Source organism: Oculina patagonica, chromosome 10, assembly GCF_052425735.1.
Source record: "Oculina patagonica isolate OP01 chromosome 10, crgOcupat, whole genome shotgun sequence".
Lineage (NCBI taxonomy): Eukaryota > Metazoa > Cnidaria > Anthozoa > Scleractinia > Oculinidae > Oculina > Oculina patagonica.
Window position 1 is genome coordinate 21,350,552 of NC_135767.1, and position 24,803 is coordinate 21,375,354.

A 24,803-nucleotide genomic window follows, 5' to 3' on the forward strand; every position below is an offset into this window, starting at 1 on the left:
TACGCTAGACGACCTTCAGTCTCGACCCAGAGTTCCACATTTTACAAATCGCGCAAGGCTCTGGTAATCAGTAAAGGGCTACTGCTAGGGGCCAAAAAAGGGGAGGGGGGTGCGCCGGTGTTCTCATGTTATTTTATGGACTTAATTCAAGGCGCGTTGCAAAGCAATGATTTCCAATGAAAACTGATGTTAAAAATTGTTTAAGAACTGAATATGAATCGCGTTATAATTATTTGCTGTACTGAATAGCCATCTGACATTATTTAAGGGGATGTGCGATAGGTATAGAAGCCAGCAATGCTCAGAATCATTAATTGAACAACGCTCAAATTAAACCTTTGAGAAGCAAAATCAAACCACCCTGGAAAAAAGTCACACTTATTTTCACACTGAAAGATCATCTACCTTGGAAAACGTAAGTTATGTGAAAACAGGTTAATAATTCAAAGACCGTGACCCCAATCCCCACCCCGCAGAAAAACGAACGTACGGAGCCTAGCCACTGTTTGGGGCGCCACGCAACGAAACGTTGTGTGACGGCACAATTAACGGCTATAAAAGAGACTCCTTTCAGTGACCTGGGTTTGCTTGGCATTTGCTTCAGTCCCTTTCCTCACTAGCCTCCTACGCAGACGCTTTTTTCGATCGCCACGCTAGCACAAAGAGCTTTAGTGAATCGACGTTTGCAATTGAAGTTATCTCCCCGTGCGCGAAAATAATGCACATGTAACGCGCACTTCACGTTCGTCACGCGTCACGTTGTACTTCAAAGAATCAGAGGACTTCCTTTATACCTGGAAGTTTTGCTGTCTAGCCACCAGTGCATACATTTAAAGCTAAATATATTTACGCTATAAAAGCTCCATCAAAATAAAACTAAACCTAACCTACGGCTCAGTATTTTTCTTGTATAATTTCGCTTTAAAAACACGAAGGATCGAAAATTATTGTAAATAATAAGGTCGAGATAAGACCTGATCGCGCAGGAAATGAATGCATTAATTTTATATTCAATGTAAATGCCCATTAAAAAGTATCGGTAAATAAAACAATAAGTTATGAAGTTTACAACTACGGATGAGCTTAATTTTACCTTCTTTTCCGCTGCAATAATGTCCTAAATGGAATATCGGTTAGAACGTGTTCATTGTATCAAAAATTATAGCCCGTCTGATCACATTTCACAGCACGTATAGTTTTCCCGGAAACGACAATGGCCATCATGTGACAAGCAAATTATTAACTAAATCACTTTGTGCAAATCGAGGAAGATTCCTTTTGCTGGGAGTTTTAAATAAAAATACGCAGTTTAAATATATCAGCGATATTTTCCTGTATAGGCAACATGGCTAAGGTGAAAGGAACGGCGACCGAGCGCTGAGAAATACCAGCGAAAAACAATAGCAGACAAAAGCTAGCAATCAGCCTGCTCGCAAGCTCTCGATTCGAGGGTAATGTGAATTGAACCCTTCAGAGTTCCACCCCTTTAGGGATCACTTAAGTGGGTTCTTCAAAATCATCCCTACCCCACCCTTCACCCAATTAATTCTTAACTATCGCTACAGAAAAATTAAAGAAGCGACGTGTCACGCAAACATCAAGTCATGTCGCATCATGTCACGTACTCAGCCAGCGAGCTCAGTTACTTATATACAATGGTCGTACGCACGCGATACCCGCGTTTTGAACTGTTATATGGCCTGTTTAGTTATTTTAGCGCATTTTTAAAAACGAGAGCGCGATCGCGAGAAGGCCACGCGAAGAAAAATCCTCGCGTGGCCCCCTCGCACTTTTCGAAGCTACGGCGCCTGCTACGCAGGCTAAGTTGCCTACGAAAGAAAAACTCCAACCTGTATTCTTTCTCCATCGATCATCACTAGGCCTCCGAAACAAGAGATGAAGTGTCCACAGAGAGAAGAGCCCGAAGGAGGACGAGGAGGCGAGACAAAGAAAGTGTGGAGCGGGAAGAGCATGCAGCCCAGGACCGGCGCCACAAAAACGGAGGACGCGAACGACACCAGACACGAACTGGAGAGATCCAAATGAAAGCGAGGAGGCGATTAAGCGGACAGGAAAACCACAAGAGAATGAATAGAACTAAGAGAAATTGCTAAAACAGAAGTCTTTATGACATGCATAGAATCAGGTGGATTGAAAACGGCGGCTAAAACTTTTCTATTTTTTTTTTTTTAAATCGGATCCCCGTCCCCGGATGCACAATGTCTAGATCTGATGCCCTGAGTAGGGGGAGGTATGTCTGTAGCTCATTTCCGATTTTCGTTTCCGATCAGCGCAAGATATATATACTTGTATTGTTCAACGAATAAAATCAGCTCATAATGATATCCAGGATTTTTTTTGGCACAAAGATTCGTGAAAGCAGAAAAAGAAGAAAATGATAACTCCAAATATGGACAAAAGAGGAAATAATTTCCTGGAAAAAGCCCAAAAAAGAGCAGCCTCGCTTTCGAAAGCCTAAGTCGATGGAGCCTGGGTGCCAGCGTAGTTTCGAAGTTTCCTTCCGGCAAGCCAGCTCTCCTATGTGCGTGAATTTTGGTCTCAAAACAAAGAGTTTCTTGATCTAAAAACTTGCCAAAAACTGGCGAGTTCCTTCCTTGTTAAAGAACAATCATCAAGTATCAAGATGGCGTAGTGGCGTGCACGTTTTAGCAGATAAAAATGACGTCGAGCGGCAAGAAAGGGAAGGCCGCTGTGTTGGAGTTCGACACTCAAACGAAAGGTCAGTCTTTATTTTGTTCTGTGTTGAAACGATGCTGCCACAGGCAGCGAATAAATGAACAGTTGATATTAAACATGGTGATGTCGAGAAAATAATCGAGATATTCGCCATACGGCTTCCGGAGATGAATTATTTTAGCGAGCTTGCGTCGGACGAGGGGGCAGTTCTCTTATCGTTTTTCAGTAGCGCTGAGTGACTATTGAGCGCGCGTTGATTTCTGCGAGACAGTCGGTAAATATTAGGCTGTTTTGCTTGTTTTTTCTCGTTCAGTGGAGAGATAAACTTCCCTTGCTTCTTTCGCGCAAAATGTACGAGTAGGAAGTTTTAAAAGCTAGCTAGCCTTGTGTTAAATGCTGTGGTGTTATTAAAATATGAAGTAGTAAATTTCATCGGTCAGAAATAGCTGTAGGTTTACTTTGTACCGACAAGCAAACTTCGTCAAGTGTGAGGTTTGATGAATGGATGTATTTGGTTTTAGGAAACATTTTTGTTTGTAGAAGTAGCTGCTTTTTGCGACTCTTTAGTCATTCATCGCTGCTTCGCGAAGCTTTTGACGAGGTCCAATTTTCCAGAAACAAGATTGCAGAATTAAAATTACTTGTAAATAAATGGGTTTCCCTCGTGGTCAAAATGGAGAGAGAGTCTTGGTTTAAATTTGTCAATTTAAACGTGTTTAGAAGCATTAAATATTTAAACCTCTTCAAAATGAAACGTTACTGCAAAATCTTGGAGAGCTTTGTTCATTTGGAGACATTTTGGTCGAGTATGGGCTTGCAAGATACCGCAAGCATTCACAAATGACCTTATTGAAATTCGTCGGGCTTACAAATTTAATTCGTTACTTTTGTAGTTTGACAAATTGCTTTGTCATTTTGAATATAATGGCTTCTTGATTTTGTCGTGATATTAAAACTGATTTGGTTGTAATTGCCGTGCGTTTAATTTTGGTTGATCTTTAGCTTTTCAGATTTTAGTTACATCGAAAGTTCCTCAATGCTAATTATAATATCCACATCCTCAAGTCCACGAATGAACAATTTTATGTAAAAAAATAAGACTTGCGTGTCTGAAGGGAATTCGCTGTCAAAAACAGTTGAAGAGTTTTTCTCTTTAAGCTCATCAAATTATATACTGCCCAGTGTTGGGTCACGAGATTTTAAAATCGAATTTCCACACCTTCGACAACTGCCTAAATCACTGCGTTTTGTTGAATAGTTTGTACAAAATGGTGAAAGCCCCGTGAAATTTTTTATTAAATAAATTGGATTTTCCAACTGTGTTTTTCATAATCACATGTTTCTGTACACAATAGATTATATAGTGCTAAGTAGCCGATCTTTAAGCTTTTTGGACTGTAGAATTGAAATAATATATATTTTCAAGCTTGTATAAACAATCCACGTTTTAGTTTCAGCTCTGATCTTAATCACAGCATGCTATAGTTTCAAATTTATACATCGTAAAATTTTTATCTTGGTATTGTTTAGAAACTTTGTAATTGTACATGTAGCTATTAAAACCTAAAACATTTTCAGTTGTTTGTATTCATTTGGTGGATAAATCCAATATTATTTCACCCATGGGCATATTATGCAAATTATTGTACCCTTGCAGTACAACTATGGCTCAATCTGAACTCCATGTATTAATGGATTAACTCAGAACTGTTTCAGTAGAACTTTTATGTCTGAGACATAAATGTATCAGACTTTCTTGTTGTGCAGTTGATTGCTATATTGCATGTTCTTGAAAAGCAAAATAGTCGTTTAATAATGATTTGACTGATAGCAGTTATTTGTTTACTCTTCATCCTAACTGGAAATCATTTCCTGTGAAACAAACACTTCTGCTTGGCTTAATATATATCCTCTGCTTCTTGAACAAAACTATTCAAGTTTTACCAAATGTGTGTATGTTCTGTTCTGTTACAAATTTTGTTCAGTCAGCTTTGAGTATTTCTGGTTTCAAGAGAAATAGCACGACTATTGTTTTATATGTCTGACCTTTTACATGTGTTATCTTGTAGTTGGAACAGGAAGTTATGATTTTTCTCAGTTTAGAATTACGGCTATAATCTTGCTTCCTTCCTTGAACTTAGGGATTGGCTTGGCAAAGAATTAAATTACTATCAACACAGAACACATCCTTAAGCTGTATTTTTATTCAAGGGAATTTTTGTTGTTTTATGTACAGCGAATCCCTAATATTATCACCAACTTGCAGTTATTTACTAAATTATTCTTAATATTCTAAAAAAAAAAGTAAAAAAGTTCTTCTTAAGAAATCTGGGCCCGGTTGTTCAAAACTCCGATTAAACTAACCAACGATTAAGCCTAATTGTCGATTAAAATCACTAACACTGGGTTAGCTAATCGGTGGAATTGAGAACGTTGTTCAAAGCCCGATTAGAGGCGAGATTAGTTAATCGCCGATTAACGGTTAGTACTTGGTGTAAAACCAATTGTATTGTATCGCTAATCGATGATTAGTATCCCAGAATGCATTTCTCCTTGAGTAAACATTTCGATGGTTTCCAATATGGCGTCCGCAGTGTCGCATGTGGTAAATGGAAAACAGTTGTGGCGACGTAAAACTAACTGGTCCGATTCGAAAATAATCATGTTTCCACTCGCATTAAATCATAGTGATGACTAGCATTTGGACAACTGGTCTCAGAGCGAGACAAGGCTTCGTAAATCCGCCTCTACGAGGTTTGTAATTTACTGGACGCTCTGCCGAAGGAAGTCCGTCTTTCTTGTTTTTGTACTGTTTGTATTGTATTTATTGTTTTATAAAGCTTTAAATAAAGCTTACACAGAAAAGAAATGTACAGCAAAAAGTAAATAAAACTATTTTAACGAAAAAGGTTGTAGTTCTTGATCGCAACAAGCCGGTATGGTGCCGTTATATTGATAACTTCGCATACGTCTTTGTCTCACAAAGAACGAGTACGCCATTTTTTTCCAGTTTAATCGGTCGATTAGTGAGTTAATCATCTCCCGGAGCAGTGTTAAATTTAACCCTTAGTTTAATCGTTGATTAGCGCTAATCGGCTTTGAACAACGCAATCTAATCGCAGGTTAAATTTTAATCGCCGATTAGCATATTTAATCGCTGATTAGTGCTAATCGGAGTTTTGAACAACCGGGCCCTGGTCACCCCTTTGAACAACTTGGCCTTGGCGATTAGCATAGCCTCCCTGCAGAGAGGCCCTGGGATAAGTTATCACAGAATAAGTGCCCAAAACCTTGTACTCGACTCAGGCACAGGCACCTGAATTATGGCATGGGCACTTGAAAAAATAGTATGTTCACATTGGTGCCCAGGAGTGAGAATCGTACTCAGGCACCAAGTGTCAACACAGCCTTAAAAACAAAATTAACCCTGCTGTGTACTCTTGTTTTGTTTCAGAGGTGCGGCAGATTCTGATTGAGCAGCTCAAATGCTTTGATAGCAGGACAGAAGGAAAGCTTCTTTTCCTAGCTGATCTGCAGGAGTTTTTCAGGAGGCTGTCAGAGATTGAACTGGATTACTCTAGAAACTTAGAAAGACTTTCAAGGATGTATTTGGACAAGCTCCAAAGGCATAAAACCCAAAGGTACAACAAGTGCAGTTATTTTATTATTATAATAAAGTATCGTGGGAGGCGGGCGCGGTGGCCGAATGGTTAGCGCGCTTGCCTCCGAGTTGGACGGCCTGGGTTCGAGGCCTGGCCGGGGCGCTGCGTTGTGTTCTTGGGCAAGACACTTAACTCTCACAGTGCCTCTCTCCACCCAGGTGTATAAATGGGTACCGGCGAATTTACTGCTGGGGGGTAACCCTGCGATGGACTAGCATCCCATCCAGGGGGGAGTAGCAATACTCTCAGTAGCTTAATGCTATGATAAGCTCCAGCCTGTATGGGCCACTAGGCTCGAACCAAACTTTACCTTTACCTTATAATAAAGTATATAACCTCATTGTCCTCCTTTTTAGATACCATTTGTGTTTATTTATTTATTATTATTATTATTGATACTGCAACAGCCTTGATTGTATTTAGAAAATGAATTTAGAAGCATTCTGATTTCTCATTTCAAATTACTTAGAAAATATAATTTCTGATGCCCCCAGTAGGGGTCGAACCCAGGCAGATACCAGATAACAGTTAAATTAAATTTGCCTGAAGTTTGGTGAACTTGGCTACCATAATTATTATTATGGACAGTCAACTGTCAACTGTTACAAACAATATTTTGGATTTATATTCTGCACCACTCAGTTTTCTTGAAGGCTTAGACAGGCCTTTTGGCTAGGACCTACAGTGTTATCAAAGCTGTGCTCTTAGAATAGTTCCTGGGTGCCCCGCTCTAAAAAGATTTTATGATAGCAAAGTCATACAAGTTGCCCAAAGACAAAAGTAGGTCACCTGTGGCACCCGGTCTCTGCTATCTAGAGCGAAGCTCTGTGTAATGGCTTGATCTTGTTCCAAGCCTTGGAGCAACTTAATAAAATAAATGTGTATTTTCTTTGCACTCTGTAAAACCTTATAAATTTAAGTTTTGTTGTAAAGTTGAAATCTTTTTATTTTGTTGTTATTTTTATTAGGAAGGAGAAAGGAACCACAATGGATTTATGGCAGCAAGTTCTTATTGAAACCAAGAACAAATCTAAGATGCATCAAGGCCTTAGTGACAATGTTGCCAACAACATTGTTAATAGATTTATGATTATTAGCGATGACTGTTCGAGAATTTCCAAAAAGGTACTTGCCGGTAATGTATATTCATAGGAATACTTGCAATTGTTTAATCAGACATAATACTTGTCATGTTCACCCCCTAACCTGCAAAGGCCATAATTAATAGATGTTTCAAGGTACGGTACATGCATACAGACCTTTCATGTGTATATTTTGGATATATTTCCATATGTGAATTATATTGTTTTATTAGATGGTCCAGGCCACTGGCGGCCGACACTGTCTCATGCTTTCGGTTAAGTTTTTTGTAGGAAGGGTATTGAAGATCACACATTTTGATTGGCTTAAAACGGGTCATCTTCATCAGCCACTTGAAATGACCTGGCATGGGGAAGGGGTATTGGATTGAGGGATTTTATTTACTTGCCTAGTGGTTGTTTTTCTAGTAAGGGCTTTCTATGTCACTTCATCTGTTGGGCTCACTACCAGCCACTTGAAATTGCTTAGATGAGGCAGAAGGATGGAGGCAGTTATAAAAGACTAGTACAAGATATAAAAAAAAAGAGAAAAGTTATAATTATAATTACTTCATGAGTTTTAGTATTAGAAAGAAGACAGACATCTCTACATTTAAAGCGGTGTAAACAATTCATGACCAAAGGTGGGTTTGACCTAACTGGTGGCCGAGCATCATATTTCTTATATCGGATATCAGTTTTCAGTATAACGCAACATAGCCTTATTTCCTTGTTGAACAATATAAACAAGGAAATAACGCTACTACATGTACATGTAGCCCTGTCTTAAAAGCCACATGGCTTCTTGCTGTATGAAAAATGCATGCAAAGTATTGATTTTTGTGGGAGGAACAGTGACCTAAATGGTTGGCGTGCTAAACTCTGGATCAAGCAGTCTGGGATAGAGCTCTGGTCGGGGTAACTGCATTTTTTCCTAGGGTAGGACACTTTTAAAAGGTGATTCCTTAGTATTGCATTGCTCATCCTTACTGCACAGAATTTTATGCGTAATTAGCATGTGCACACAAACAAAATGGCTGCTTTTTTCTAAGCGGCTTGGCTCGCGAGAGAGATAAATCAATGTTTTCTCGTAAACAAGTACGGTGACCTATCATTTTTTTCTCTTAGTTCAAGAGTAGCGATCAACTTCTTTCTATAAAACTTTAGAATATAGATCAATTTCTATGGCAGAATAAAACATTATGACCGAAAACATGTACTTTGCAAGTACTCGCAAAGGAATTATTGAGGGACTATTTGGTATATACAAGGTCTTTCTGCTCCTAAACGAATACGGTGACCTCCCTTTTTTATTCCATAATTTAAGTTCCCTTTAAAAGGTAAACAATGAACCGGCAAAGTTTGGTTGGAAATCTATGAACAGTTCTATTTCACGTGAATTACCTTTTAACTCTCATATTGCCTCTCTCAACAAAGGAGTATACATGTAAATGGAATTGGATACTAATGATTTTAATGCTGGGGTAAACGGGGGGGGGGGGGGGCAACCTTGATGGACTAGCATCCCATCCAGGGGGGAGTAGACATTTGACTTGTTAATTAAAATAATAAGTCAAAAGTGTATTCCCCCCTGGATGGCCTTAATGCTATGGAAACTGGGATTTAAGCTCCAGCCTGATGGGTCTCTTGGCCCCAGTGCAGATTTCACCTTAACCAAGTATTCTAACGCAACTTATAACCCACAAACTCTCAATGGTTTTTCAAATTGGTTGCCGAAATCATTTTTCTTAGTCTTTAACTAGCTTTTTACTTTTTATAGCACACGGCATTCATGTAAAGCAGAGTTATGTTAGTATAGATTAGTATTGTTTTGTTTTTAGTATTGTATTTATTACCATTTTAGTATTTTATAATTGAATTTCTGATGAATTTACCGTGTTTTAGTAAAGTTACTATCCTATCCTATTCTGTACAGCCAACAGTTTTTAATGAAACAATCTGAAACTTTAAAGCCAATGAATGTTGCTGCATGTTTCTCAGTGGGAGGGGTCACTTTATGTACCATTGAAGTTTTTTGAGGGCATGGTATTTATTTGTGTTCTTCAGTGCCGAGAGACAGCAACTACTCTACAAGATGAGCTGCTGAAATCAGTCCAAGAACTTCACAGAGTAATATAGTCGCTATTTATTATAATTCAGTTGTTATTTTACTGTGTATATAATTTAACTGGGGCCACCCTATGGCTGCCATTCAGTAAAATAATGTTTGTTCGCCCTTCCAGTGATTGAAGTCAACAGCATTACATTTTGCTGTAAACACTGAGCTTTTGCACAGTCATTGCATCTGATCCTGTCGAACTAGCAGTTAAAATGTGATTGGACTGCTGATGAACAAACTCTTGTGATTGGCTGAAAAATATTGGGTGGCCCCAGTTGAATTTGTTACACTGTGGTAATTAATTGCCACTGTTGTTAATTATACCAGTTTTCTAATTTCGCGGGTTGATGCCTCACATAAGGATAACCTCAGTGCACCTTCCCCACTTGGACAGAATTGTCCAGGAAAAATTGCTATTATAAGAGTCGCTATCATATCATACAAAGTCATGTACTTAAATTACATGTACATTGTACATTTTAAGTGTTTTATTGGGCATTTTTCGGCTGTCATTCAAATGATTTGAGGCACATAAGGATAACCTCAGTGCATCTTCCCCACTTGGACAGAATTGTCCAAGAAAAATTGCCATTGTAAGAGTCGCTATCATATCATACAAAGTCATGTACTTAAATTACATGTACTACATGTTAAGTGTTTTATTGGGCATTTTTCGGCTCTCATTTAAATGATTTGATGTTGTTGCAGTATTTCTTTAACTTGTTATTGAGGGCACACTGCAATTTGTTTCCCATGTAGGACTCTAAATTTGATCTGTGTTGACATTTTTCTAAGAGGAGTGCATACATGTATGATATGATATGGGTGCTTATATAGGGCATTTACAAAGCTCGTGATCAATGCGCTTCACAATTTGAATCTATGGGATGAGACCGGACATGTAGCCGGATGTAGCCAAGTTATTTAAGGTGTTCCAAGGTAAATTTTGGCCTTTAGTTTAATAACTATTTTACAATGAAGCTCATACATTTTTATTATGTTTGTTGTAGAGACTCCATAGATATCACACCATGGCTGTTGAGAGCAAAAGTGCTGAGCAGAAACTTCAAAAGATGGAAGATTCACGGCGAAAGAATGAGAAAATGGCCAAGCAAGTAGAAAAGGTACTACATTGGATACAAGTTTATTAGCAGCATATAATAATACTACCGATAGTTGTAAATTGTGATAGTCTGGGTGAGAGTACCGTATTTATTCGATTAAGCGCCCAGCCTCGAATAAGCGCCCACCCTGTTGGTAGGAAAAGTTAATAAACGCCCAGCCTCGAATAAGCGCCCACCCTGTTGGTAGGAAAAGTTAATAAGCGCCCAGCCTCGAATAAGCGCCCACCCTGTTGGTAGGAAAAGTTAATAAGCGCCCAGCCTCGAATAAGCGCCCACCCTGTTGGTAGGAAAAGTTAATAAGCGCCCAGCCTCGAATAAGCGCCCACCCCCACCCCCTAGAAAGAGGGCACAAGAGGAGTATTTACTATTCCAGCTATTGAGATTTAAATTGACTAAGTACTACTGAGAGACTTACCAGTAGACCGCGTTTTTTTAGTATTTTTAAAGAAACTTTCAATGAACAGTTAAAATTCAGCTTTGATACATCTTCACGTTTTGTCATTAAACATTGTTTTCTTGCTAAAAATGGCGAAAATTTAATAAGCGCCCAGCCTCGAATAAGCGCCCACCTCGAGTAAGCGCCCACTCTCAAGGTCCAAAAATTTAATAAGCGCCCAGGGCGCTTAATCGAATTATTACGGTAGTTCTGAAAAGAACTGTTGTTGGTGATTGATGTTGGTGACTGACGTAGATTAAAACTGACTGGTCAATGGCTGTTGACAAACCTAACACAAGACTTACAGCCAATAATATCATGGCTAAACTTACCAATCAGCTTCAACAGACCAGACTTCTAACATCATCGACTGACAATGACAGTTAAATTGACTCTGAAGGTCACTTGGTTGGGTTGAAATGCCAGTTGCCACTAACTCTCAACCAGCGGGTATGACACTGTGCAAACTATGTAGTGTATAACCTAATTATTAGTTTTTTGAGAATTAATTTGATTCTTTTATTGTTTGTGTGTAGCATCAACAAAAATTCACAGAATGCAAGAAGAAAAGTGTAAAAGCAAAGAATGATTATGTGTTATCCCTGCAGTCTACAAACCGCTTCTTGGAAAATTATTACAACGGGTTCCTGAGCACTTTGGTAGATGTAAGTATTGTACAGTTAGTACAGTTAAATCTCGATAACTCGAACCCTCAATAACTCTATCCTCCCGCTAACTCGAACCTTATCCGATTCCCCTCCAGGTTGTTTTTCTTAGTACTTATTTTACCCTCAAAAACTCGAACTCCCAATATCTGGAACCTTTTTCGATTTCCCTTGAAGGTTCGAGTTATCAGGATTCGACTGTAGTAACAAATAAAATGTGAGGTTACATTTTAGTTTAATATAATCCTTGGCATCCCCAGCACCCAAAATTGATTGGTTTTCACATTATTTTTCTATGTATACTATCGTTCTAAGAATTTGGTGATTCTGTACATTAGAACAAAATACCCTTTGATGCCCTGGCCAGGTTCAGTGTGTTGCCACTGTACTCTTAAAGTGCCTCTTTCCACTCACTCACTAACTCAAGCCATTATCCCGGTGTGGAGCATAGGCCATTGACGATCTCAGTTTTCCATCAGCTTCTTTCCTGGGCCTGCCTTCCCTGTGTGGTCCAAGTGTGGCCCCAAATCCTCACTTCAGCCTCTACACCTCTTCGCCAGGGGTTCTTTGGACGGCCCCTCTTCCTCTTGCCCTGAGGATTCCATCGTAGTACCTGCCGAGTGATGTTGTTTACCAGTGTGGCCAATCCAATGCCACTTTCTCCATCAATTAGGATTTAATCCACCCAGATTAAATGCTGGGAGGTAACGCTGTAATGGAATGACATCTAATCCAGGGGGCAGTGGGGCAGAAATATTCTTAGTCACTCAAGTTTATTGAAACAGAAGATAGGTGCTGGCCATGTGTGATGGGCCACTAGGCTATACTTGCAAACTCTCACGCCTTAGGCACGAGTTTCACGCCTGTGAGTTGAAAACTTCGATCTCACGCCAACTCATGCTTACGAACCAATTTCTCACACCTAGTTGAAAATTAATGTGAGTTATTACAACCATAACCGACACACTTTCTAAAAATTTGTTATTAATAAGTAAAACCAATGTGAGGAATGAAAACTTGAGTTATTGACTCGACACTTGCCCCAAAATCTCAGATGGATTCATTGAAAAGCATTGGGAACGAGGTTGTGTTTAGCATGCAAACACGTCCACCAATGGGATCGGGATATGTGCGGAACGTCTTCAGAATACTACGGACGTCTTCGGACATGGTTGTATCATCTTCGGAAACCCTGCCACTTTTGGGGATAAAAAATCTTACTACGCCTTTGGCCCAGAAAAAGTTGGCAGGTACATGTATACTAGGCTCAAGTGCCAACTTTATTGTTACCTACTTTGACCAGAGACATATTTTTTCTTACATGCTGTCACACTCTAAAGTTGTACAATTAACATGTATTTACACAGGGTTTTGACTGCAATTTCCACGACTCTTTCAAGCGAGGAGTTGAAGCATACGTGACGGCAGAAGCTAACCTTGCCGAAGCAACCATTCAATCTGTCAATAGCCTACGTGAAGCGAAACTCTCTGTTGAAGCTGACAAAGACAAGCAGTTCTTCTTTGAGGACAATCATGCAACTGTAGTACTGCCATTTAAGTTTGCTTATTTGCCCTACAATGATGAAGAGGTGGGTATCTTCATGCAACTTCAGGGCCGTAACTAGCAAGAGGCAAGACAAGGCACTGTACTTGTCTCATCTAGATTTAAACTCAAATTAAAAACAAAGTATGTTAAGTTGAAGAATAAATCCCAGTTGAACACGATTGAGTTTTTTCAAGAAATAACTTATGAAATATGTTGAAAAAATGTGTTTCAGGGCTTCTGTTGAATGGTAACCCCCCCCCCCCCCCCCGGGCCCTCCCCAGGGGTTAACTCAAGCGTATAACATTTGCAATCTGTGAATGACGACATGGATGCATGGTCATCATATTATATTCAAGAGGGAAGGGGAAAAGATTGATTTCCTATTTACTACATGCTATAGAAACTGCAAATGAGCACCACTAGGCATGCAACAGACTACCTTTCACTTGTTTTGGTTATTACCTCTTCACTTTTTCTGAAACTTTCTTTGTATATTTTTGTTGACAGTTAAATCAAGTGTCACCTCAACAGACGGATGTTATAGAACACCACGTTAAAGTGTATGAGAGACTCCAGAAAATAAAGACAGAAACAGAGGAGGTTGGTTTTAATTGTTCATTAATTATTTTTCCTTATTGCTTGAAGAATGCATAAGAGTCAAGCATAAATCCATAAAACTGCAAATAAAAATATAAGGCATTCATTCTCAAAGCACACTCAAGCTGCATGTAATCTAGGATTGCCGTGAGTTTTGCTTCCAGTTTTTTAACTTTTCATTGATGCTTTTTGTTTATATTTTCAGTTCATTTTTTTTTTGTTTCGACATCAACCAATCTAAAGCTTGGCAGAAAAAAATTATCAATGAAATCCACTTAATTAATGTATACACAAAAAGATTGTTAAAGGGAACGTTCACTCTTGCCGGAAGTTGCATGAATTTGAATTGTTTGAAATAATGCCTAAATTTCAAATTTTACAGGACAAAGGGGAAATAACATTTAAAAGCAACAAAAAGTGAAAAAGATTATGGCTTTAATTTCCCGTGCGCCGCCATTTTAGATTTAATGACATGTAATGGTTGCCCAATTGTTTCACACAATAGATCCTCTGCTTTCTAACAAAAACAGCAACCGTTACACGTCATAGAAGCCAAAATGGCAGCCCGCTGAAAATTTAAAAGCCATAATCTTTTCCACTTCTTGTTGCTATTAAATGCTATTAATTTCTTCCTTGCCCTGTTAAATTTGAATTTTCGGCATTATTTCAAACAATTCAACGTCAACTTGTCGTAAGAGTTGAGGTTCCCTTTAAAGACCTTTCAACCTTAAAACTTGTCTCAGGGTTGGAAATTAGCGCTCGCCCACTCGCCCAGGCGAGTGTGAAAACGGTCGGGCGAGTACAACTCACGGATCACTCGCCCGGTTTGGCGAGTACGATTTTTTCAAAATGTGTTAGTCAAAATAGGTGTAACTTTTTATATTCCACTTAAAAAAACAATCTACGCTGTCCACAAGCAACATTGGTTTGTAAACAGACAGAAATGGCATAAAAACACTGACTCGTCCACTGAGCTGCAAAACGCGGCAAGATGGCTAATTTCCGCGAATTTTAGTGTACAATTTCGATACTTTGCTAACAAAATACAGGGCGATGGGGGAGGGGGGGGGGGATTCACTTTTTTAAATGTTTAATGGAGGAGACTGGGCGAGTGAAAACTGATTTGGGCGAATGCAATTTGCTAGTCACTCGCCCAGATGGCGAGTGCTCCGAAATTTTAGTTTCAAACCCTGTTGTCTGTTTGTCGCAAAAGATCGATAAGACAGCCGAAGCCACAACAGATGCACTCAGTGAAATGTATCGGCAATGGGACAATGAGATGATGAGAGTGGCTAATGGTGAAGTAGACTCTGTCAGTGGAAGTGTGAGCTGTCAATCAATCAAGAACAGCAGTGAAGATCTAGAAATGTATTATATGACGGTATGTAAACATATATTCTTGCTATGATCTGTACATGTATGTCCGCTATGTTTTATGTGTGCCATTCACTTTTTGGCAGGTGTTTTTTGGTGTGTAATTTACACACGTGGGACATTTGGTGGCCTATTGACTAAGCCCATAGAGCCCTTGCTGGGATCATTACTTATGTTGTGTTTTTGGGTAAAATCACTTTTACCGGTACCTTTACAGTGCCTTTCTCTACAAGGTGTATAATTGAGTACTGTCAAATTTAATGCTAGAGGGTAATCCTTTGATAGACTAGCATTCCATCCAGGAGGGAGCAGTAATGCTGTGAGAGGGGGATAAGCTCCAGCCTGATGGGATTCTTTGATTGGGTGCAGACTTGAGCTTTCGTAATTAAATCGGTACAGTATTGTTGCATAAATTCTTACCACAGGAAAATGTAAATACATGTGTACGTATAACTTAAGGTGGCTCAACTGGATTTTTTAGGGGAAACACCGCTCAAATTTGAGAATTGACTACGTCGGCATTAACAATGCTATCGAAAAACGATCACCACAGTTGTATCAGATAAAGATGAAATTTTTTATGACCAGTGTTATATTGACATCGGAGTTGCCATAGCGACGAAATGACATCATTACGTTTTTTACTTTCGCTCGTATTGCTCGGCACCAGGAGATTTTCGGAAATCGCTCAAAGGAGCTTGTACCACACACAGCTGCCTCGATGTTGGCAAAGTTTGAACAAATTCTATGAGAGCGTTTTCGAAATATTTGGGGATGAAGTTTTCGGGCCTATAAATACAGTCAAAAACATACTAACGAGAAAATGGGGCAATATCTAAAGAAAACGACGCGCCTGTGAATTGCAATTTCATCTTATAGTAGTTTGATTCCATTTAAAATCGTGTTTAAAATAGTGGTGGGGATTGCTTTGGTCGATTGCGAGAAAAAAGAATTTGATGAGCGTGCGTTCAGGTGCGCTTGTTGCCATTTTTGTTTATAATTTGGTCTATGCCTACATAAAAGATAATAAATTAAAAACCGCTCGATGAATTCTTTTTAAAATTTGACAAACACGAGGTTTGTCATCAATTGATATAGCTTGCAAGTTTCAAGCTCATTGAAAACATTTAAGGCAATAAAATTGGGCTTCCCATGAACTGATTTTTTCTCGAAGATTTCGTGTTTACAAGCAAGTGTCCTCATTATTCACGGGTATTGTTTTCAAGTGTCATATCTACGTGCACCACTCCAGCAAAAAAAATCATTTGCATTAAACAGAATGCTCGATTGCTTTCCGAAAATTTTTCCGAAGCATACTAATCTGCGTTGGGGTGAGAATAGCAATGACAATATATGCAGAATAATAGCTTTCGTTTTCTGGACAGAGGCCCTTGACATCAATCGCCCGACAAATGCTGTTACAATTTCTTAAGCAATATAAGCATGTTTCGGAAAACTGTTCGGAAAGCAGTCGCGCGTCCTATTTAATGCACATGAATTTTTTTGCTGAAGTCGTGCACGTGGATTTGAAACTTGAAAACAATACCCGTGAATAATGAGGACACTCGCTTGTAAACACGAAATCTGCGAGAAAAAATCAGTACATTGGAGGCCCAATTTTACTGCCTTAAATGTTTTCAATGAGCTTGAAACTTGCAAGCTATATCAATTGTTGACAAACCTCGTGTTTGTCAAATTTTAAAAAAAAATCATCGAGCGGTTTTTAATTTATTATCACTTTTGTAGGCATAGACGAAATTATAAACAAAAATGGCAACAAGCGCACCTGAACGCTCGCTCGTCAAATTCTTTTTTCTCGCAATCGACCAAAACAATCCCCACCACTGTTTTACACACGATTTTAAATGGAATCAAACTACTATAAGATGAAATTGCAATTCACAGGCGCGTCGTTTTCTTCAGATATTACCCCATTTTCTCGTTAGTATGTTTTTGACTGTATTTATAGGCCCGAAAACTTCATCCACAAATATTTCGAAAACGCTCTCATAGAATTTGTTCAAACTTTGCCAACATCGAGGCAACTATGTGTGGTACAAGCTCCTTTGAGCGATTTTCGAAAAAAATCTCCTGGTGCCGAGTAATACGAGCGAAAGTAAAAAACGTAATGACGTCATTTCGTCGCTATGGCAACTCCGATGTCCATAAAACACTGGTCATAAAAAAATTTCATCTTTATCTAATACAACTGTGGTGATCGTTTTTCGATAGCATTGTTATTGGCGACGTAGTTAATTCTCAAACTTGAGCGGTGTTACCCCTTGAAAATCCAGCTGAGCCACCTTAAGAAGTCAATGTCATTTTCAAGCATATAAGGCTCAAACCAATCGTTTTAAACATAGTTTTTTCCCCTCTATGGCAAATTTTTAATATAGTTATAATAGATTTTAATAGTTGTATCATATATGTTTTTTTTTTCTTTTTTTTTATAACTTATCCCTTTGTAAATTATTACACAATTCAGTTTTAAGACTGTCATGTATCTATCTTTTATCTTAAAAATAATACGCATCATGGTTTTGGCGGGCCTAGATTTTGGTGGTTAACATTTGCATGTGTCATCTGACAACAGTCAACCTGCAGTAGTATTTTATAACAAACTTCTTGAATTGTATTCACAACTTATATTTTTACTTTTTTCCAGAAAATGAGAGAACTCATTCTCACCAGTAGTTTAAAAATCAGGATGGAAGCTGAAAATGATATGCTGACTAAAACACTAGGTTGGTGGCATTTATGTTTTAGACTGTTCATGGCCTCCCAGATATTTTTCAATGAAAAAAAATGCGAGAGATTTAACACCCTTACCCCCTTGTGCCGTGTGCTGTGTTCAACGAGTACAGAAAAATATGAGAACGGATGTAACAGTCTAGCAATATTTAGCTATTTCTTGTTTTGGAAAACTAAAGAAAAATAACTCTCTTTTCTAATGTAAACTAAAACTTTCTAAAGATAATTATCTATAGTTACAAAAAGCTGAGAACTTCACAAAGTTAATCGGTACAGTATTGTTGCAAGGCAATATCTTTGAGAAGTTTACACGCCCTCAAAATATTAACTGTTGTGAATCCAGAAGAATAGATCTTAAGAACTTTTTTTTTTTGCATTCTAGGTGAAGTAACGCCAGACATAGTTGGAGCCAGGTACTACTGCTTGTTTGTTTTCTGCTGAAGGGTGTATTAAAGAGAACGTTCCAAAGATACAAAGGCTTTTTTTTTTTTTGCAGAATTCTTGCAGAATTCAATATTGTAACGTGACGTAAAATAAGAGGCTGTTATTTTTTTCCCTTATGCAGGCTCAAGAGACCACATTTAGACATGTCATCCAAAGAGGCTTCAGCTATCCTTGACTCTGTGCAAAAGAAAACCAAAGTGTTTGGTTGCAATCTAGAAAATTATATAAAAGTAAGTATGCATGTACATGATTTTTATTTTTTAAAAATTGTAATAAAACTATCAACAAATGTGCGCCCTGCATTAATTGCGCAGGGGATGGTCCATCCCCCCTCCCGCCTCACCACCTCCTCCACCCCTCCCTCCTGGGTAAACTTGTATAAACCATTACAAGTTATTTACGCTTAATCTGTTCTAACTACAGATTACAGGAAGAGAAATTCCTGAAGTTATAGAAAGTTGTATCAAATTTATTACAAAGTTTGGTGAGTACATTACTTTACATTTAGTTGCCAATTGTTTTTTTTTCTTTTTTCCTCTGTTCTTTTTTTCTTTGCATACTGTACTTGCTTACCTTGTTTCAGTTCCCTCTTTTTTACCTCACCCCTCCAGCTGTTTTAGAGTCATAATGTATAAGGTAGTTTGATGTGCTCTTCTTGTTTACTGGGGCTGTTCACTTGTTGACTGACTGTAAGTGTCGTTAGCCTTATTGAACAGACCAACTTAATTCTTTCCCGCCCAAAATTTCCAAAATTCGACCCAAAACAGTTTGCTGTTGTTCCAAGTTGTTCTTTTGATTGGTCGTTTCTCTGTTCAGAACGTTCAGGACAGAACGTCATGGTATATAACGTTTATCTGTCATCTGTACATAAGGGGCGAATTAGACGGTACGGTTTTTCCTACGACTATCGAATGCGACACGCTTACGCCACGACTACAACACGAATCGCGTCGTGTAAATCAACCTTGAGTCATGTCATAGGCCTGTCGAAAGCTTGTCGCATGCGAGGAAGTCGTACCGTGTAAATCGGCCCTAACAAAAATTCTGCGATGTACGTAGGTTGCAACGATTCGTCCGTCCAAAGTCTTGCAAAGCGCTCCATAACCACAGTTATTTAAGCTGTAAATCATATTTCATTAACAATTGGTTGAATAATAAAGCAATTATCCTGCTAAACCTTGCGGAATATCGCCTTAATTTAGGCAACTCGGCCTGTGGTTTCGCCGGCTAAAGTATCAGGGGATATTCTGCGCGATTTCGCAGGATAGCTGTTAAATAAAGGACACCACATAAACAAAAACCTATTTAATTATTTGCAGGTCTGGACCATCAAGGAATATTTCGATTATCAGGATCTACAACGGAAATTAACGACATGAAGCAGTTATTTGAAAATGGTAAATGTCAGTAACGAAAAAACAAAAACTAACCAATCTAGGTGATCTTCAGTGATTTTCTTATCACAGGTTCATAAAAGTCGGGCATTTTTTAAGGTCAGAAAAAAGTCAGAAAAATAAGTCTGTTCAAGAAAATCCGAAAATTCCTGCTAAATACAGGGAAAATACCAGAAATTTTAGTCATTTTCTTGGGAAAATTGACGCTTTGGTTAAAGGAAAATCACAAATACAACGTTGTGTTCGGGATAAAGTTAAGTCAAAGTCTTAAGAAATGGTCGTTTCACAAGCAGGGTTCATACGGCTCATGGAAAACCTGAAAAGCCGTGAAATTTTAAAATTTCATTTTCCAGGCCTGAAAAGTCTTGGAATTTAAATGTGGGCCATGAAAATCATGGAAAATGGTATTGTTTGTACAAAATAAATTCGGCAGATTCTTGTTTGCGATGAAAAGGGTAAAAACTTACCCGAAATCAAGATAATTTGTGAAAAATTTTCAAGGAAAATGCGGTCAAATTTAGGTCATGGAAAACTTTGAAAAGTCATGGAAAAGGTCATGGAAAGTCATGGAATTTCAAAAGCTCAAAAGAGTACGAACCCTGACAAGGAGTGTTCGTATAACATGTAATCTTTGCTCATATTTTCTTTAGGTCGGGATCCATTAGCAGGTCTAAATCACTGGAAAGATATTAACGCTGTGGCTGGATTGCTGAGGGTTTACTTCAGAGAATTGGAAGACCCTCTTTTTTCAAGTTCACATTATCAAGAATTCATCAAAGCAAGCCGTAAGTATCACATTGTAAATAACACTGTAAAATTCTGAAAATAAGCCCCAGGCTTGTAATTTCTGAATGTCCCTTTTAATAAAGGGGGTTTTGTCATGGATTTTACCAGATTTTTGAACAGCCAAAATTTAACAAGCGTCTTTGGCTGCAGATGGCTCGGATGGAAATGGATTGCAACTTGAAAAATTAAGGCTTAACTTTTCAAGTTGTTTCCACGCACCTTCCAAAAAGAAAACGAAGAAGGTTATATCTTTTTTCCTTTATGTTTTTCATTGGTTAAAGGGACTGTGTCACGGCTGATTTAAGTTTATTTTATTACGTTTTGCCAAATACTCGATATGAAATTTAATTTTTGCAAAGAAATTACTTCTATGGGTCTAATTGACAAATCCATAGCTTCATTGTAACTAAATGTGTCTCCCTGGCGTTATAATTTAAAGTTACAAGCAGACGAGATTAACTTTGAAAACTGGTCCGCCGGACAATATTTCAAAAACCCATATCGCAATCCGTTTCAATCTTCGTCGCTATTGGCCATCCGTTACTTCTTTTGTATTTGCTGTGTTATTAAAATGTTCCTTCACTGTTTTAAGATGTTATTTTATATATTTAAACGAATTTGATGGTCATTTTCTATGCCTAAGTTTGGCTAAAATCCGTGACACAGTCCCTTTAAGTCGCCCACCACTTATTTCAGAAAAGTTTAGACCAAAAATCTGCCGTCCCCGTGACGTGTCTCCTTTAACTAATCCGTCTCAATTGACCAATCCATTTTGCTTGGTTTCCACAGTGTCTAGCTCAGTAGAGGATGGTTTGAAGGAATTATCAGCTGTTCTGAATACCTTGCCTGAGTCTGTTGTTCGCGTTATGGAGTACCTTTTCTCTTTCCTGAGTTTGTAAGTACTCACAGTATAAGGTTAAGGTTAAAGACTGTCCTCTGTAATATCAGTAAATATCATCATCATCATCAACATTATTATTATTATTATTATTATTATTATTATTATTATTATTATTAATTATTATTATTATTATTATTATTATTAATTATTATTATTATTATTATTATTATTAATTATTAATTATTATTAATTATTATTATTATTATTATTATTATTATTATTAATTATTAATTATTATTATTATTAATTATTAATTATTATTATTATTGTAATAGCAAGTAACTAGATATATCCTATTTGTCGTCCTTGTGTGTAAAGTATCGCTGAATTTTTAAGTTTTATGCAATTTTTTTTTGCGAGCCCGTAGGAAGAGTCAAAATGGTCGTTCAAATTAATACAGCGACCATATACCCGAATTTATTATAAAGTGATTTCTTATCCCAAACGCTTACTGAACAGTTTTTGGCGCTCTCGCGTGGTGAGAACAAATAAGAGGCGTACAGAAACCTTATAAAATCGGTCTCCAGAGTACACACGTGGTGAGATTTTGTACTCACTTCGCGCGTTATTTGTACTCTACTTAGCGGAGCTGATTTACAAAAGAAAAAATGATTTACATTTATACACTTCTAATCTGTGTTCTGCGCAGGGTGGCTGAACACAGCGATGCCAACAAGATGGATGCTCACAATCTCGCGGTAGTATTTGGTCCGACGTTATTACGGATCCCGTCTGAGCAGGACATGATAGCTTACCAGAGTCAAGTGAATGGTATGATGGAGCTGCTGATTAAACACTGTGGCGAGGTCTTCCCTGGCTCAGGAGAACCGCTACATACACGCCTCTCAGAGACTGAGGAAAGCGACAGTGAGGAAGGTATGTGTATTGAACAGCTACAGGGTTCGTACAGGTCATGAAAAACCTGGAAAATCATGAAATTTTAAAATGTCATTCTCAAGGCCTGGAAAGTCATGGAATTTAAGTGTGGTTCATGGAAAGTGGTATTGATTATACAAAAAAATTAGGCAGGTTTTTTTTGTGCAGAAAAAGGTAAAAACGCACCCGAAGTCAAGATAATTTTTGAACATTACCAAGAAACGTGGTCAAATTTTGGCCATAGAAAACTTTGAAAAGTCATCGAAAAGATCATGTAAAGTCATGGAGTTTCAAAAGCTCAAAAAAGTACGAACCCTGAGTCCTTTGGATTTGCTTCTCTCATTCGACCCCAGCAATCTTAGCCTCGATTTCTGAACCTCCCGATTTTTCGAAATAACTTTGTTTCACTTGGAAATTGGAGATATCAGGATTATACTGTGAATATCTCTTGAATGTAGAGATTCCGTATAGTACGTACTTTCTGCTTAACGAAAGTACGACTTTGCAACCACGCACATATGTTGGATTGCATTTCAGCGACAACAGGCCTGCAGCTTAAATTGAAGAACACAGTGTATTATGTTAGGCCTCAACCAACATAAGCAAACTACGGCTGCCGTATCTTTGTGTTGATCAAAAATGCAAGGCTAATCAATCAGCTAAAAATGTTTTTTAATTTGATTCAATTTTAAAATTAGACAAACCTAACCTTAATCAGGGGCTTTCTAGTCTTTTTAGCCCCCCGAAGAAGGAATCTAATTTTGTCCCACAGAGATGTTGGGCCAAAAAGAAATCGAAAAGAACGCATTTTCAGTTTAATTTTGTTTATTTTTCAGACTTTGAGCCAAGAGATGCAGAAGCACTGTTTGACTACTCAGCTCGATCATCAAAGGAGCTCTCCTTCAAAAAAGGCGACATCATCCGGGTATTCAAAAGGTTTAACAATGACTGGTGGGATGGGACAATCAATGGAACAGACGGCTTTGTTCCCGCCAAGTACATCCGCCTGCCTACTGACGATGATGTCGATATTACTGACGGTGAAGGAAACATTTCCATCCCTGGAGAGCCGTCACCCTCTCCCAAGGTTTCCTCCAGCAGAGCAGATAGACCTAAGGACTTTAACGTGCCTCCAAGGATCCCTAAGAGAGAAGGCTCGCTCAGGGGGAGGGATAGTATTCCTTCGCCTACTTTTGAACCAACGAGCCCCTTAGGAACGAGCCCCCAGGCGCCTCCTACGGGAACGTCCTCGTTTAAGAAGACATCCACGCCATTATCAGTGTCACCGGTAGCAGCAGCAGCAGCACCTGCGATATCATCAGAAGATATCGTGAAGCGACAGTTGACGCTGCTACGCAAGGCTCCCAGAGAAGAGAGCGAAAGCTCTGTTGACAAGACGCCTGATAAAGACCAGCCGTTCAATATACCCCGCCTTCGGAGCATATCACCCACTAGGAAAACACAGTCTCCGGGTCAGGAGAATACCGCAGCGACACCAGAAAAAGACGAAAAAGAAGCAACAACTGCGAAGGAAGAACACCGCAAATCAGGCGAAGGTGTATGGCAGCCGAGGGGGGACGCAAACCACACTCCCCCAGGAAGTCCCCGGACAACAACGGGGGCGAAAATTCCCCCAGCGGTCATGCCTAAACCTAAGAAGGGCAATCCGACGCCCCCCTTTCGCAAAAATTCTGATGACTTGTTAGCCTCTCTACAGGCGGCGCAAGCCGTACGGAGTCACCGAGGGAGTGGGGGTGGGGAAGACCCGAGGAAGAGTAGGGGCTCAGTGGGGGATGATACCCCATTTTGAGAGTATGTGAAAGGGACGGGGGGAGGCGAGGAAAGGAGAAGTTGGGGAGGGTAGGGCTGGGTTTAATTTGTGGTATTAAGAAACCAATATTCTTAAATCTAGTTCAACCTTTGTCTGGGAAGATATCGTATTTTCAGATTTGTTATCATGGTGGGATAGGTCCTTGGTAAAAAGAAGTACACACCAGTTCACATTTGTTGTCGGAGTGGGAGGGGGGGAGGGGGGGAGGTTGCTATAAAGAAGCAGATACCTCTGTGGTTCAGATTTTTTGTCAGGGTGGGGTGGGGTCTCGTCACGAAAAAGTCTAGATCTAAATTTTCAGATTTGTTGCCGGGTTGGGGTGGGAGGGGTTAGGGTTGGTTGGGAAAAGGTGTTCTGTTTTATAGTGTTGTTCTTACGTTTGTACTGTGTAGTGAAAGAGTAAAATAAGAGAACCATTTTAATTTTGAAAAATAATAACTCAAAGTTGAATTCTAATGGTGCTGTAAATATGTAATTTTTTAGGTAGACATACGTTTCTAGTACAAAATTAACAACTCCGC

The 24,803-nt window shown here is 38.8% G+C and overlaps 1 protein-coding gene across 1 annotated transcript; it reads left to right on the plus strand.

Moving 5' to 3' along the window:
• Window positions 1–2,494: 2,494 nt before the first annotated feature.
• Window positions 2,495–24,300, plus strand: LOC144628882 (SLIT-ROBO Rho GTPase-activating protein 1-like). Its single transcript, XM_078486993.1, has 18 exons — window positions 2,495–2,740; window positions 6,152–6,338; window positions 7,328–7,484; window positions 9,506–9,568; window positions 10,568–10,681; window positions 11,654–11,782; window positions 13,150–13,371; window positions 13,836–13,928; window positions 15,139–15,306; window positions 17,965–18,043; window positions 18,433–18,463; window positions 18,616–18,724; window positions 18,918–18,978; window positions 19,814–19,891; window positions 20,539–20,673; window positions 21,464–21,569; window positions 22,225–22,451; window positions 23,288–24,300. The coding sequence occupies exons 1-18, from the start codon at window positions 2,680–2,682 to the stop codon at window positions 24,259–24,261; spliced, it is 2,994 nt and encodes a 997-aa protein (XP_078343119.1). The 5' UTR covers window positions 2,495–2,679; the 3' UTR covers window positions 24,262–24,300.
• Window positions 24,301–24,803: the final 503 nt, after the last annotated feature.